Genomic DNA, 17,768 nt, shown 5'->3' on the forward strand with positions numbered 1-17,768 from the left:
TGAGATCTCATCCATACAAATACTGCCAGGTTTAGAAAAATGAAAAAAAGAAAAAGAAAAAAAAAGTACAGCATGGTGCTTAGTTTCATACAGTCCCAACCTTCACCTTACATGAAGGGGCAGGGGTCAAGAATAGACACCCGACACTTGAAGGCTCAAATATTTAAACATTGCATGTAATGTTAATGTTTATGCATCATTTGCTGCTTCAAAAAATAATATGCTTCAATTTTCCTGCCATACAATATACATTCTACCTATGTTATGGGTGAATATGCCAAATACATCGACATTTATGCAACTCAACTACATTGAAATAATCGATATTACCATTGTTAAAAATCCCTCACTTCAGTTTTGGGGCAAGGTGAATCATGAAAGCAGAGTTAACTTTTTTTAACTTGCATCTGCAATAGGAAAACAGCATTAGGAAAAATAACTAAAATAAAAGAGAGACTCTTAAGGGAATGGATCTACAATTTTTTTTTTTCAGGATGTGTTTTTTGGGAAAGAAAAACAGGATGTGTTTGACTTGAAATAGATATATCCATACAGTATATTTGCCAAATTTTCAAGGATCATGGCTATATCAATAACAAATTGGCATATTGCTCAAATAGTGAAAGGTGAAGCATAACCTTTCCATTCAATAAATGATGCTCAGAGTCGTACTTGGTAGGAACAAATCCACAGTTGACACCGGAATTAAAACAAATGTGGAAACCATAAATATGCATACAAATTATACTCACTCAAATCTATATATATTCATGTACATGTATACATACGAGCAAACATACTGACATATGATGCTGTCTGCTATTGCCTAGGGGCTAGAACAATTAATAGTATATGCCAACCCTGACCCATTGCCCAACCGTAAGCTTCCTACAATATCCAATTATGCCTTGCAGAACCAAACCTAACCCAAATTATGCAAATTCCTCTTTAAGAACTAAAGTCTTCAATTTCCTCTTGAGAAAGAGGCTACCCAAAAATTTATCCAAAATTCTTTTATTTCTCATTCAAGATTAGCTCATAATGACTAAAACTTGCAAGAAATAAATAACTTAACATTTAACATATATGAAAGTCACCTCTTAAATGCTTCATCTCTCTCTCTCTCTCTCTCACACACACACATCTAAGTATGAATGCATGTATTTACATATGCGTGCATGGAAGCATGGAGAAGCTTATATCAAATTCTCAATGGCAATTCAAAGAATTTCAAATAATTTATACAATGATATCTATTTAAAAGAACGAAAAAGAAAACTGCAAGTCATTCACATATGCGTGCATGGAAGCATGGAGAAGCTTATATCAAATTCTCAATGGCAATTCAAAGAATTTCAAATAATTTATACAATGATATCTATTTAAAAGAACGAAAAAGAAAACTGCAAGTCATACCATTTTAACTCATAAAGCATTTGCTCAGGACTCAGGTTACAGTATATAATAATAAATTAGAAAACATCATTCGAAACAAATTAATCTATTTTCTATCATCTTCCTAAGATTACTTGCCTGCACTATGAGATTAATGTTTGCAACAGAGAGAATAAAATATAGAAATAAAACCACATGGAAGTCTTGAGAACAGAGTGAAAATAGGAACGCAATAACTGATAGAATTTAATTGAGGAAATCAACTAGGTAATTTAATTTTAGGAAATGCATGTTTCAAAGCAAAAAATGTCGAGAAATATAGTGGAAGATTTCTCCAACTCACCAACTTTTCTAAAATTCTCCTCCAAAGCCTTCCATCTGGACTGGTAGTCCTCAACTTGCTTCTCTGCACAGGGATTCAAAGTCAAGTTCTTAATCGGAGCTCAAAAATATAAAAGATCACACATCGAATCAGAGAACTAACCTGATTTTGGAACTCGGCCCGATTGATGATTAGGGTTTTGGGTTAGGATTAGGGTTAGGGTTAGGGTAAGGGTTAAGGCTTCACATTTCAGGTTAGGGTTAGGGCTAGGGCTTCAGATTTCAGTTTAGGGTTAGGGCTTCACATTTCAGATCTGGTGTTTGAAGAGGACAGAGCTTGGTGGGTTCGTCGTTCGGTAAAGACGACAGGGCTCCGTGGTTCATGGTTCGGTGCAGAAGACCAATTGGTTCACAGGGCTCGGTGGTTCGGTGCAGAAGACCAAGTGGGGGCTCGGTGGTTCGGTGAAGAACACCAAGTGGGGGATCCGTGGTTTGGTGCAGAAGACCAAGTGGGGGCTCCGTGGTTCGGTGAAGAAGACCAAGTGGGGAGCCGACCAAGTGGTTCTTCGTGGGTTTGAGGGTTCGTGGGGGAAGACGATGGGGAGAAGATACTAGATCGAGTGGGAGAACTCTCTCTTTTCTTGTGAAAATGAAAAATGAGGGAAAGGGCCACGAGTTTCGTCGTAGCTGATAATGAAAATGAGGACGACGCCGTTTCCTACTTGCCACGTAGGACACGGTTTCGCACCGGTTCCCCAAACTAGTTGCGAGTAGAATTTTTGTATATATATTAGTTCCTTTTCTTGTAAATTAAGCTGCCAATGAAGAATGCCTACGTACCGACAGAATTTGATTTTTAAGAGAATTTAATTTATATATCTCTTTCTAACCAAGTCTTTTCATATTATAAGCTCTTCTTTAACAAGACAATATTAGTAAACACGACTTAAGTGCTGCAAACTTAATATGTGTATATATGTATGTATAGGTTTTAAGGATCAAAGTGCTGTAGTAGATTTTTTAGGGTAACGTATGATCACCATGTATATATATTTCGTGAAATTCCAACCATTGCTATCAATTCATGTAATTAATGATCATTTATTTTGCCACACCAACATGATTTTGTTTCTTTCAAAATTCAAATTCAAATTTATTTGGTAAACATCATTGTCAAACTGATAAATATTTGAGTTTTCAAGCAATTATAATAATAAATACTTATTGGACAAACTTAATTATAGGCCTATTAGCGATCGAATTTGAGAATAACGTACGGTTGGGATTTAGCAAAATCGACTAATTAGTAGATTACCCAAATGATGACTTATTTTTAAAGAATCTAATTATATTGTTTTCGACATCCATGTTCCAAAATTAATATGCTTGAATATCTCTAATTCTTTGAAAATGTAATCAACTTATAAGAGGATGCATGATGAAATCTCACCAGTATTTTCATGTTGTGAAATTCACAATCATTTGGGAGATAATGTCACTTTGTGAAGGAAAATAAAGAAAAATTAAATAAATAAAGGTGAAGTTGTTTAATTTCTTTAAGAGTAATGATAGATAATATAGTTTCAGGATGTGGAAGCTTCTCATATTTATTTTGATAGAAATGAGGCCGTCCATCATTAAAAAAATATTTTTTTTTATGTGGATCCATCTATTTAGTTACTATTTTCAAAGAGAGTGGGGACTTGCCCATGCATCTTAGGATCTTACCTAGTAGTGCTCTTTTTTTAAAAACTCATGTAACACTCCAAATCCAAAACTATAAACGGATAGAGTTAAGTCTATATTCTTAAAACTTTCTCATTGTTTACAAATATATATCAAATACACAATCTCTAAACTATTCACAACTGTAAACAATGATTCTTAAAATTCCATTCACAAGTTCGACTAGAGCAATTAGATTCTAAATAATTACAATATAGACAATTCAACAAAAAAACTATTAAAATAACTAATAAGATAGGACCATAAGAACAATCTTTGTACGTCCAAAATCATCTTGCTACTAATTATAAAATGAAACGATTATTATATATATATATATATCATGATCATATTATATTGAAAAATGATATTTGTAGTTAAATTGTAGCTTTTATAAAAGGCGAGAATATTGTCTTGGCCTCATCAAACTTCTGTTCATGTATGATCAGACATAAAATATGTGGACATGATCTGATTCCAAACTTGTATCTAAACAATCATTGAAAACTCACTACAAGAAAATCATCATTTCCAGCGATTTTATATTCACTTGCAAAAGAAGTCGTTGCTAATACTCCTTTATTGTAGCGGAAGCAAAGTCGCCATAACAATTTTGGTTTTTATTTTGGGGTGAACAGTTCCCACACTTGTAGCGGCGATTTTTTGTTCTTTTGTGATGATCTAAGTGTATTTACAACTAAAATCATTTCTAGTGATGGAAATTTAGTCCCAAAAAGTGAAGCTTTACTGTTGATGAGTTTTCTTTGCGCCAATAAAGGGAAAATGCCGTAAATATGAGTTTTGCAATGAATTTTTCTCGCCGCAAAAGCACATGCTTGTAAGAGAGGGAAAATAGCAACGCATTTTTGTGGTAGTTTCATGATTGCCGCAAACAAAACATATCTCATTTTCCTTATTTTAGTTTTGGCGGCGATACAAAACCGCTGCAAAAGACAGAAAACAAAAATCGCCACTTGACTTTAGTCTTTTTACGATGATATAAAACAGTCGAAAAAAGCCCGGTTTAAATCTTATCCTAAAACCTTTTCCCCTTGCTTTTTCTCAGTTTCCCCCCAACCACTGATGTGCTCTCTCTCTCTCTCTCTCTCTCTCTCTCTCGATAATCTTTTTCTCTTCTCTGAGTTTCTTGTCGCTCATGCCATCGTCATGCGCCTGCTACCGCGCCTGTCGCCACCTCGCCTAGCTGGTGAGTCTCTCTCTCCTCCGTCTCTCCTCTTCTCTCTATCCTTTTGTGTGTGTTTCTCTCTCCTTCATCTTTTTTTCTCTTTAGTTAACACTGATTGAAGTTAATGATCGATGGATAGGTGGTCATGGTTGTAGTCCATTTTTGCATCTGTCATGGTTTTATCTGGTTTGGTGGCTTGTTTTATGAGTTGATAGGGTTATGGTTGTTGGATTTGGGATTTTACCTATAACACCCCTTTTTCCATAGATTAGGGATGTCACGTACTTACATAAATAAAACCTGGCAAGAGATATCATATTTAAATAGTTCCAAACTAAATAAAATAATTAAGGCCTAACATTAAATTCAAAGGCTCCATCTAAGCCTGGCCTGCCTGCTCGTACTAATCATCATCACCTGAATGGTTAAAAACATGAAATAAAATTAAAATGAGTCGAAGACTCATTAAGAAATCCATCACAACGTAAATATAATAAACATAAGGTTTTCATAAAAGTTTTATGCTGAGAGCTTAAAATCATGATTGAACATACTAATGCTTATGCTATGCATGACGTGTCTTGACTTATCTAAATTAACTGACTGATCAGACTTAACTGACTGTGCTGACTGGCCAACACACTTTTGCAGACTGGCCAACACACTTAACCTTGTGTGTAAGGTTATGCACCAACCCCACGTTCCACTGCAGCAAGGGGAGCCGCTAATAGTATTCTAACATATTATGGTGGACCATACTTGAGTCCGTGGTTTATACATCCATCCTGATCTGAATTACATTGGTACCATGCATCTAAATGACCATTTGATTAAATGATCTGATCTTATCTTACACTTAAACTTAAGACAACTTACGTGTCTTATGCGCATGAGATGCATGATATGATATATACATAATTATAATTTCTGAATCTAAAAATGATGTGGAATGACATGATTGTATGTTATGTTGGATAACATGTTTGCATATGACATGAGTGGTACATAAAAATGGTTGTTAAAAAATTGGTACTAATAATAATCTATATAAGCTGAACTATGATGATCCTAATTAGTGATCAAATTACTTACCTCACTACATTGCCTCCTGAATCTCACTTCGTAACTCGCCGCTTATAAATAATACTAAACGTCATTAGCACTTCTAGAAAAATGTGTTGGACATTCTACTTAATTAAATACATACTAGAGAATTTAATCTAATAAAATAATCAATTATATATTAAAATTAATAGCTACTAATATCATATAATTATTTAAACAATAAAATCATATCTAGTCTTTCAAATATAATCTAATAAGAAATATATATATTTTTATCTAAATCTATAAAATAACAGTAGAAATATTTAGCTCATAAAATAAACTTAATACTTATTAAAATTCTTGTAAACTATTATTATAATTTATTCATAATTTAATGCTTACTAATTTAATTTAAAATTTCTTAAATATTTTCTATAAAATCGAGTTTCTAGGCTAATATATTTATTCAATTAAAACTAAATCCAACTTAACATATTTTAATAGTTTTCTGAAATATATAAAAACCAAGCTCAACATAAAATTTAAGCTGAAGATAAGATTCAAGTCTAAATTAGTATCCTTTCAACTTAAACTTAACTCTAAATATAAGTACAATTAAAAACCAAGTTCAGCCAAGTCCAATACATAATCTGTTATGGCTTACATCCCAAGGCAGCAATATAATAACACTAAAAATAGTTTTAAGTCTCTGTTTAGCATCAATGAGATAAGATTATTTTACATAAAAGTTAACGAAAATATTATTATATTATTATTTTTTAATATTATTATTATTTTAAGATTTAAAAAATTAAATTATTTATTATATTTTATATAAAAATTTAAAAAAATTATAATAATAAAATAAAATGAGATACTTCGACCTAAAACATAAGAAAATGCTTATGAAATCACATAAGGTCAAAACCATTGGAGATGAAAAGTCGTGAGATTACACTAGGATATAAATGTAATAAAAAATAAGGTCTACCCTCATGTAAAACACTAGGTTATGGAATATATGAGACTCCTTTTCACTTGAGAGCGACAAGCATATGAGAGAGAAAAGGGTAGTGTGCGGCAGAGGCTCACCCAAGGAAACAGAGGGCACTGTGCGGAAGAAGGCAGGGCGCGACGGAGCTTAGGTGACTGTGCCGATATTCACGGTGGTGATTGGAGGTTGATGGTGTCGAAACCTCGAGGTGGAGGAGACGTGGCCGAGGACCACAGCGACTGGAGCAACTTGTTGGCGACAGAGGCTTCGAGATGGAGGATACACTGCGGATCTGGGGCGGAGATGAAGACACCGGCGAGCTGGGCGGCTGAGAACGTGGTGGCGCGAGGCTGACGTGGAGTGACGTCGTCGGTTTCTGTGGTTGGCGGCGTAATTTGTGGTGGCTCCCCGTGGTGGCTTACGGCGTGGTAGAGAAAGCTAGAGTGCTCTGTTTTGGAATGAGAAAACAGGGTTGTTGCCGTGTACTTGGGTGGTGGTCGAGTAGAGCTTCAGCCTCATGGCTCCCTAACGTGAACTGCCATGTGTGGGGGTGGTGCTCCGGCTAGTGGTGCGAGGTGAGTTGACGATGGCTGTGTGAAGGATGGGAGGTGGAGCGGCAACCGTAAAGCTTGAAGAAGATGAACGTGTTGAAGAAAATTGAAGAAGATGGGAGGTTGTAATTTTTCAACCGGTAGTTACTGGTTTAAATATCATGATATTTCACTTTAAGATTAAAGAATATGTGTCTAATTTAGTAGTCAGCAAGCGCATCCTTTGGGAAGGCAGGACATTGTTCCGAGTCTTCGTAAGTGCATTTTTAATTAAATTGATTTTTGAAGTATTGCATTTTATTAAAATGCATATTCGGTTTATTAAAATCACATCAGTAGCCCCCTTGTTAATATCTGCAGCATGTAGGCAGAGCATTATTGGGTAAATTACAACTTTCTCAGTGGTAGTGGCCCTAGTGAGTTATTAGTAGATCGTACATGATGCTCTTAGACTGCTCAGCTTAGGATATGCTCGTTAATAATAATTAGTGAAAAGGCTTAGGGCAGGTTAGGGGGTGGGATGAGACATAAAATTTTCATCTCATCTCATCTCATCATTACATATTTTTTAAATTTCCATACAAAATATAATAAATAATTTAACTTTTTTAAATCTCAATTTAACTTTTTCAAATTTTAACATAATAATTGTTGAAGATGTGTCAAGTTTTATGTTTGTATTTTCATTAATTGCATTTTTTGTAAATTGATTAATGGCAAAGTTGTAATATTGAGTGATGGCAAACTTGTAATATTTGAGTTTATATATAAAAGGCTATAGCCTACGGGATGAAAACGAAAAGCAGAAGGAAAAAGAACTTTACCTTTCATTCGACGCCGCACGCTGTTCTGGAGAGAAACGAAGGGATTTTTTCCAAACCCTAGTTTTTCAAGATCAACTTTGAAGCTTGAGGAGATGATCAAGTATACAAGATGGTATGGTTTCGTTAGAGTTTAATACGAGGAAGCCAGTGAATATTTTGTACAGTGATCTATGATTGTAAGTGATCAAAAACTCAAGTTCTTTGATGCATTCTTCAATAATAAAGACTCCTAGACTGTTCCTGCCGTGGATGTAGACCATTAGGGTCGAACCACGTAATTTCCTGTGTTGATTTTGCACTTCTTTTATTATTCTTGTTGTTTTTATTTCTGATCTTGCATGAGTACATATTTTCTTGGATTTGGTTGTCTAATATTCAATATTAAATTGCATATTACAACTACGTTAATTGGTTCTTGTTTGAGCATTTAATTGTGAGAGGCTGAAAATATAACAAGTGGTATCAAGAGCTTTGGTTCGATGGGGACTGCAAGGTTCGATATCGAAAAGTTCGATGGAAAAAATGACTTTGGGCTGTGGAGGATCAAGATGAAAGCCCTTCTCACTCAACAGGGTCTCCAAGAAGCTCTTCTTGGAGAAAAGAAAATGGAAACTGTTGAAGAGAAGGATAAGAGAGAAATCTTGAGGAAGGCTCACAGCACACTCATTCTTTCTCTCGGAGACAAAGTTCTGAGGGAGGTAGCCAACGAAGACACCGCTGCTGGAATCTGGCTGAAATTAGAGAGCCTCTACATGACAAAATCTCTGGCCAACCGATTGTACAAGAAAACAAAACTCTACACATTCAAGATGTCCGCAGGTATATCGATTTCTGATCATCTCGATGCTTTCAATAAAATTATTTTAGATTTGGCTAATATTGATATTAAAATTGACGATGAAGATCAAGCAATTTTATTATTGAGTTCTCTGGATAATTCTTATGCTAGTTTGAAAGAGACCATGATGTATGGGAGGGAAACACTGACCTTAGATGAGGTTCAGGCCGTATTACACTCTAGGGAATTACAAGCCATGTCTGAAATAAAATTTGAAGCTGGGGAGGGCTTGACTGTGAGAGGGAGAGCTGAAAAAAGAGGTCAAAAGGGAAAGAATAGTAAAAACAATGTGAGGGGTAGGTCTAAGTCTAAAGGGAAGCAATTAAAATGCTTCTTATGTCACAAAGAGGGACATTTCAAAAGAGATTGCCCCAATAAGAGACCTTACACAGGAAATGGGTCTAAGGAGGAGGGGGATGCCTCGGTTGTAAGTGATGGGTATGAGAGTGCCGAGGTTCTAAACGTGTCTGAGATTGATTCAGGAAAAGAATGGGTCCTTGACTCAGGATGTTCTTTTCACATGTGTCCTAATAAAACATGGTTTGAAACTTTTACTAGTTTAGATGGGGGGTTTGTGATGCTTGGCAACAATAAGTCTTGTAAAATCCAGGGTATAGGGTCGGTGAGACTAAGGCTCCATGATGGTATTGAAAGACTCTTAACTGAGGTTAGATACATACCTGAATTAAAAAGGAACCTAATCTCACTAGGTGTGTTAGACCAATCCGGGTACACCTTTAGATCTGAATCTGGATCTTTGAGAGTTGCTAAGGGTTCACTTATCGTGATGAAAGGAGTCATTAAAAATGGCTTATATACCCTCATTGGGAATACTGTTATAGGTGAGGTTTCATCTATCCTTGAGAAGGGTGAGGACAGAGTTGTTCTTTGGCACAAAAGGTTAGGTCACGTGAGTCACAAGGGACTTTTAGAACTCCATAAACAGGGGTTGCTAGGTGAGAAAAAGTTGGAAAATTTACCTTTTTGTGAGGATTGTATTCTTGGGAAAGCCAAAAGGGTAAGCTTTAAAACAGCCACTCATACTACAAAACAAATCCTGGATTATGTGCACTCGGACCTTTGGGGTCCAGCTAGGGTCAACTCACATGGAGGGGGAAGTTATTTCCTCTCTATAATTGATGACTATTCCAGAAAAGTGTGGCTGTACATTCTTAAAAATAAGAGTGACACTTTTGAAAAGTTCAAGGAATGGAAGAAATTGGTAGAAACTCAAGTAGGAAGGAAGGTTAAGAAATTAAGAACTGATAATGGGCTTGAGTATCTCTCAAGTGAATTCAATCAGTTTTGTAAGAAGGAGGGTATGGCTAGGCATAAAACAGTAAGGGAAACCTCTCAACAGAATGGTCTAGCCGAGAGGATGAATAGGACCATATTGGAGAGGGTTAGATGTTTACTGTCAAACTCAGGACTTCCTAAGTTTTTTTGGGCTGAAGCTGCCACAACTGCAGTCCATTTAATTAATAGGAGTCCTTCTTCAGCCATAGGGTTTAAGACTCCTCAAGAAATATGGACTGGAAAACCTTCTAACTATGACTACTTGAGGGTGTTTGGGTGTGTTGCGTATGCTCACACCTGAACTGACAAACTGGAACCAAGAGCTATGAAGTGTATCTTTGTAGGGTACCCTGAGGGAGTAAAAGGGTACAAGTTATGGATTGATGAGCCAGGGATACAAAAGTGTATCATTAGTAGAGATGTGATCTTTAATGAACATGAAATGGCTCGGGTTAAAACTAAAAGACTTGAACCCACTCAGAATACTAACCCAGAGAAGATAGATCTTGAGGTGGAGCAACCTGACAATAATTTGAGAAAATTAGAAGGCCAGGATGCTGAGACTCAAACTTCCACTTTAGGTGATGAGGACCAAGGTGGAGTTAGTTCTTACAACTTGGTCAGGGATAGAAAAAGGAGGGTTATAAAACCCCCAAAGAGGTATGGTCAAGCTGAAATGACTGTTTATGCTTTGACCGTAGCTAATGAAGTTATAGAAATGGATCCTAGATCCTACAAGGAAGCCATGGAAAGTATTGAGTCTCATAGATGGGTACAGGCCATGGATGAGGAAATGGATTCTTTGAAAAAGAATATACTTGGGAAATGGTTGTTAAGCCTGAAAAGGCTAAGCTGGTAGGGTCTAAATGGATCTACAAAAGGAAAGAAGGCATACCGGGAGTTGAGGGTCCTAGGTATAAAGCTAGGTTGGTAGCAAAGGGTTTCACTCAAAGGGAAGGGATAGATTTTAATGAAATTTTTTCACCTGTTGTTAAACACAGTTCAATAAGGTTAATTCTATCCTATACTGCTTATGAAGATTTACATTTGGAGCAATTAGATGTGAAAACAGCTTTCTTGCACGGTGAACTAGATGAGACTATTTACATGCAACCCCCTGAGGGTTATGTAAATGAGTCCAACATTGATCATGTCTGTTTACTTAAAAAATCATTGTATGGACTTAAGCAGTCCCCAAGGCAATGGTACAAAAGATTTGACTCTCATATGTTGGACAATGGTTTTAAAAGGAGTCATTATGATAGTTGTGTGTACTTTAGGCATTCCGGGGACCACATTATCTACTTACTCTTGTATGTAGATGATATGCTTATAGCATGTAGGGATGCCGATCTAATTGAGGAAGTCAAGTGTATACTGAAAACAGAATTTGAGATGAAGGAACTTGGACCAGCTAAGATGATATTAGGTATGGAAATAGTTAGAGATAGGAAAAGAAGACTTCTCTATCTATCTCAGAAAAACTATATCACCAAGATCCTCAACAGGTTTGGCATGTCTAATTTAAAATCTGTTAGCACTCCAATAGGACAACATTCAAAACTGTCCATAAATCAAGATATATGCAAGATATACCCTATGCAAGCATGGTGGGAAGCATCATGTATGCTATGGTGTGCTCTAGACCTGATTTAACCTATGCTGTTAGCATGGTAAGTAGGTTTATGAGTAACCCTGAGAAGCCTCATTGGCATGCTATGAAGTGGGTATTACAGTATTTAATTGGAACTCAGTGTCTAGGTTTGAGGTTTGGAGGGGATGTGCAACATGGGAATGAGTTAGAGGGATTTGTGGATTCTAACTATGCTGTTAATTTGGATACCAGAAAGTCTTTGACTGGGTATGTATTTACAGCATTTGGAGGGGCTATTAGTTGGAAAGCTAATTTACAATCTGTAGTTGCTTTATCAACAACTGAAGCTGAATATATTGCTATGACAGAAGCAATAAAGGAAGCTATGTGGTTAAAAGGTTTTTCACATGAGTTAGGAATATTTAAAGGGGCTATCACAGTTCACTGTGATAACCAAAGCACTATACATCTTGCCAAGAATTCAGTATACCATGAAAGGTCTAAACATATAGACATTCGACTTCATTTTGTGAGAGATGTAATAGCTTCTGGAGAGGTTAAAGTAGAAAAGGTTCCAACTGAGAAAAACCCTTCTGATATGATGACAAAATCCCTACCAGCTACCAAGTTTAGGCATTGCCTAAATTTGATTAATATGGGGAGCTATTAGAGCTCGGATTACTTTGTAGGAACAGTCTAGAGGAAGAAGAAGATCATTTTGCAAGGATAAAAGACTTGTCAAGGTGGAGATTTGTTGAAGATGTGTCAAGTTTTATGTTTGTATTTTCATTAATTGCATTTTTTGTAAATTGATTAATGGCAAAGTTGTAATATTGAGTGATGGCAAAGTTGTAATATTGAGTGATGGCAAACTTGTAATATTTGAGTTTATATATAAAAGGCTATAGCCTACGGGATGAAAACGAAAAGCAGAAGGAAAAAGAACTTTACCTTTCATTCGACGCCGCACGCTGTTCTGGAGAGAAACGAAGGGATTTTTTCCAAACCCTAGTTTTTCAAGATCAACTTTGAAGCTTGAGGAGATGATCAAGTATACAAGATGGTATGGTTTCGTTAGAGTTTAATACGAGGAAGCCAGTGAATATTTTGTACAGTGATCTATGATTGTAAGTGATCAAAAACTCAAGTTCTTTGATGCATTCTTCAATAATAAAGACTCCTAGACTGTTCCTGCCGTGGATGTAGACCATTAGGGTCGAACCATGTAATTTCCTGTGTTGATTTTGCACTTCTTTTATTATTCTTGTTGTTTTTATTTCTGATCTTGCATGAGTACATATTTTCTTGGATTTGGTTGTCTAATATTCAATATTAAATTGCATATTACAACTACGTTAATTGGTTCTTGTTTGAGCATTTAATTGTGAGAGGCTGAAAATATAACAATAATAATACTAAAACAAAATATTTTAAACACTAAAATAAAACATAAAATTCTCATCTCACCTCCCAAACCTATATTTACCCTTCTGTAGTTGTTTTTGACCTAGTAAGGTAGGGTGAGTGTAGTGGCATTTGTCTAAACAGAGGTTCAAGTATCCAATGGAGCTTGAGTGCCATCTTGATGCGGAGGATCCAAATCAGATGATATTGAGTTATCAGATTGTATGTTGAATGCGCTGAAATATCTTGAGGTGGCAGATCAGCGCAAAGAATCAAAGATGACAGGAAATCGTGATCTTTCCTTGATTAGAGTAGTTTTGAGCACATTTCGGTATTTTTGTTATAACTTTAGTTACGAGTATCAGAACTGTGCATATGACCCCAATTCGAAAAACTTTTTTCGGCACGCACATCGTGGGTACCGAGCTATTCTTAATGCCAAATTTCACTATTTTTCCCTTTGAATTCTTATTTTTAGTTATTTTTTACATTTTATTGTAATATTTCATTTACTATTTAGGAAGTGATTCTGAACTTGATTTTGGCCAGATTTTTGGCAAAATTTTCTTTTATTACGAATTTGGTTTTGGTATGATTATTGAGATTTCGCTATTTTTGGTAAATTATGATACGGTCGATTTTTAGCTGTTACAGCCCAACTTGTGGGTTGACAGAACGATTCTTGAATTTTGATAATTTTGAATTGAACATCTGAATCGTTTCTCTGTGTTTTTTGGCAATTCTCTTATCTTCTTTCCTTTGAATTATTTGTTGAAACTAGCTTGCAGAATAATCACTATTCCATCCGGTATCACATCTTCACCTCCTATCCCCTACCTTTTTTCTGCCATGTGAAAAAGAAAAGCATGTTCATTTAGAATCATGAAGCCATAATGGAGAATATATGGTGGCACATAGTTAACTCAAACTTTCACCTGCATGCTCTTGTTGATGCAGCAAAGCTGGAAACTGATGCTGATGATGTTGGCTTGAGGGATGGCAATGCATAATGTCATGATGGAGGATTTATTACTCTGTTTTCCTTTTGGTGATGGCGGTATTAGGTTTGCCTTTTGGTAGCTTTTACAATTTAACGATGTTCATATTATCACTTAACCTTGTTATCAAGCTTTCTATTTTTAGTTTTCAAACATTGTGCTCTTTTACATTGTCTGCATTTTGATGGGAAAGCTGAGTTCTTTTGTTTCCTTTTATCACTGAGTGACCAATTGATTGTGGCAGGGTGGCCAAAAATCACCTTAATAACATCTTATTGCTTTTTAATGTTGACTGTCCCTCCTGAGTGACCATTTGTCCGTGTTTGGTTTGACACAGACTGTGACCATAATATATGGTGACCAATTGCTTTTTATTGTATCATGTTTTTTTTTTTTCAATAGCCATTGATCATAAACATGTGAGGGTTTTTTTCAAGTATATCCTGGCTGGCAATATATATTCAAATATTAAGAATCATTTTGCTGCCACATTTGCTGAATACTGCAGGGGAGTGTTCTTGTAAGGCAGGCTGAATGTTGTTCAATATTCTGGGAAGCTATTTCTCGGTTTGGTTGGGTACGTTGCATAGGAATCTTTACAATAAACATGAACCAATAGCTTGCTAGTTGGTTTATTTGTTCATGAATACTGCAGGTGTCAAGAATCTTCCAACTGTTATTGCAAATCGTTGCTAAAAAAACAGTTGTAACCCTTCTTTGGCATCCAACGTGTGTCGAATGAGAAATCGATGAAAAAGTATATTTGCGGCGAGTATAGATACCTTTTGCAATCAATTATAGAGTTGAAAATACTCATTTTTCTTGTAACGGTACTCCTCAACTAATTATTAAAGCAGTATATCTAATCTCCATACAGTTATGCGCGCTAATTTCCTTGCATTATTACGTACGTGCTGTATAGTGTTGAGCACTAGAATACTATTCCTGAAATTGCCATCCTTAATCGATTTACCTAATTGCTTGAGTTCACACGCCACGACTGAAAAAGGCCAGTAACGTAATTTCTGAGAATTGATTATTATATATATTGATAAATGAAAATCCAAAAAAATCTCTTTGGATTATTGCTCCAACTTGAGATATTAAATGAGAAAAGATAGAGATATAATAAGTATTGTATGACGACTCATTTTGTGTTTATATCTGTCTTCCACTTAAAGCGCTCTAAGTTTGAGCAAGAACTTGAGATATCTTGATGTATATAAATTCATTTAATGGATGAAATCTATAATCTAATTTCGGCAATGTTGGTATATATGGAGCCATGCGATATACTATAGTAAATTATATTCCTAGCTTGCTAAGTTTGTCAAGCCATGAAATACAACAGTTGCTTCAGTGATGTGTGCGCATATGATTCCAAGCTTTAATTTCGAGTAAAAGCAACATTTCTATATTTATCAAACTCAAGTTTTCCAAAAGTGCTGTATAATATTCCAAACTGGCTATCTTGTTTCTCAAGTCATGAAAAATATTCCGAGCTTTATTAAGCTAACATGATTCCCAAATTTCTCGAACTAAGGTTTCCAAAAGTACTGCTGCCAAATTAAGAACTATAGAACAGCAATTAATATTAATTACCAGATTGAAGTACTGCTGCGTTGCTACTTGCAATGGCCGAATCGAAGCCTGTTGTTTCCAAGGTGGAGTTGCCTTTGAAGAAAGGTGTGATCAGAATAGAAGATGGTGAAACAAGCCAAGGCCGCGATCAGGAGGCACAGACGCAGAGCGGTTTAAGCAGAGAGGAAAGGTATAAAATGTTTGAGGAGGAGGAGAATGAAGTCCAAATATCCAAAACACCAAAAATACAGAAGGTTATATTCTTGCACCGAGATCACAAACATTTCGTCAAGTACTATGAGCCAAGAGTGGTATCATTGGGTCCTATCCATCATGGAAAAGAAAGGTACCAGCTTGCTGAGAAGTTCAAGCTGATACTGGCAAGAGAATTTGTCAAAAGTAGCGGCAAGACTATTAAAGAAATATGCGAAGCTATTGATGGGAAGATTAAGGAGCTCAGGGAGTGCTTCGAGGAGGAGGTGACGAAGAAATATAATGATGTTGACCTCGCCTGGATATTGGTCGTCGACGGCTGCGCAATCTTGCAATACATATACCTTGCTGTTCTAGACAAGTTAAAAGAGTTGAATATAAAACCAGACAGTGTAGCCTTTTGTCAACAGGATTTGTTCTTGCTGGAGAATCAAGTTCCATATGATCTCCTCGAGTTGTTGATGAGCTTGAGCAATGCGAAAAACGAGTTGAGGAATTCGGTTCAAAATTTCATTAAAAAAAACCACTACGCGGTACTATGGGATAAGCAACAAGGAGAAAATACTAATGGTCCAGTACCAGAGAATCCACAAGAAGAAAACGGAAAAAGAAAACCGACCCATCTTCTCGACCTTCTGAGGTCAAGTCTCTTGGGCAATGATGAGACGACAACCCAATCATCAAATGGCCGTACAAATAGGGACCGAAATCAGAGCTACGATTGGCAATCGTATCGCAACGTGCAGGAGCTTAAAGCAGCCGGAATCCATGTGAAGCGAAGTGAAGCTAAATCCTTGGGAGGCATATCTTTTAGTAGAAGGCTCAACTTCTACCCGGGATTCCTCTCGCTTCCCCCACTAATAGTGGATGACTCAACGGGGCCAAAGCTCTTGAACTTAATAGCCTATGAAATGTGTCTGGACTTCAAAAACGACTTCGGCATCACCTCTTACGTATCCTTCCTCGATTCACTCATCGATGAAGCCAACGACGTCAAGGAACTAAGGAAAGCACACGTTCTCTTCAATCTCCTCGGCAGCGACGAAGAAGTGGCTCAGCTCTTCAATAATATAGGGACCGACTTGGTGCCTGACCGCGATAAGTATAGGAAAGTCAGGACTCAGATTCAGGAATACTACGACAAAACTTGGGTGACATGGGTGGCCGAATTCTTCCACAATCATTTCAGCAGCCCCTGGACGTTGCTTGCTTTTCTTGGTGCATTATTCGCGCTTGCTCTGAGTGCCACTCAGACTTGGTATGCAGTGGATTCTCCCCCGGGCCCCTGCGATAAGTTCTGCGAGAAATTCAATAAAAACTTATGAAAGGAATGATCGAATATCGAAGGTACTGATAATTAATTTGTTCGTGGTTTTCTTTTGCATCTATCATCATCTTATCTAAAAATGGCTTCTTTGCCTCGGGCGGTTGTTTCCGATTAATAAAACAACCATTGGAGTTCTGCACTTGTCTGTCATCATTTCACAGAAGGTCGTTCCTCGTAAGACCATGTTATTGTATTGATCTGTTTGTTTTGGTTTTGATGTAATGTGTTTGAGATGAAATAATTATGATTCTGATATATTTTGGGGTGATGAGTGGTCAGCATATCTGGGATCAGGATGTTAACTGGATCAGTTACTTTGAGAAAGAAGTCTAGAAGTTTGAATTTCAAATTGAAACTCTGTTTCCTATGCACCAATTTACCGACGAAATTTTTTTCTTAAAAATTTATAAAATTTAATTTTTTGAGATAAGTGGTAACTTTATATGGAATAAGAAGCCTTGAGTTACAATTAAT

The 17,768-nt window shown here is 36.3% G+C and overlaps 1 protein-coding gene across 1 annotated transcript; it reads left to right on the plus strand.

Moving 5' to 3' along the window:
• Positions 1–15,807: 15,807 nt before the first annotated feature.
• On the plus strand, positions 15,808–17,292 carry LOC108981185 (UPF0481 protein At3g47200-like). Its single transcript, XM_035689295.1, has one exon. The coding sequence runs from the start codon at positions 15,808–15,810 to the stop codon at positions 17,290–17,292; it is 1,485 nt and encodes a 494-aa protein (XP_035545188.1).
• Positions 17,293–17,768: the final 476 nt, after the last annotated feature.

The sequence above is a fragment of the Juglans regia genome, chromosome 4, assembly GCF_001411555.2.
Source record: "Juglans regia cultivar Chandler chromosome 4, Walnut 2.0, whole genome shotgun sequence".
In the NCBI taxonomy this organism is placed as follows: domain Eukaryota; kingdom Viridiplantae; phylum Streptophyta; class Magnoliopsida; order Fagales; family Juglandaceae; genus Juglans; species Juglans regia.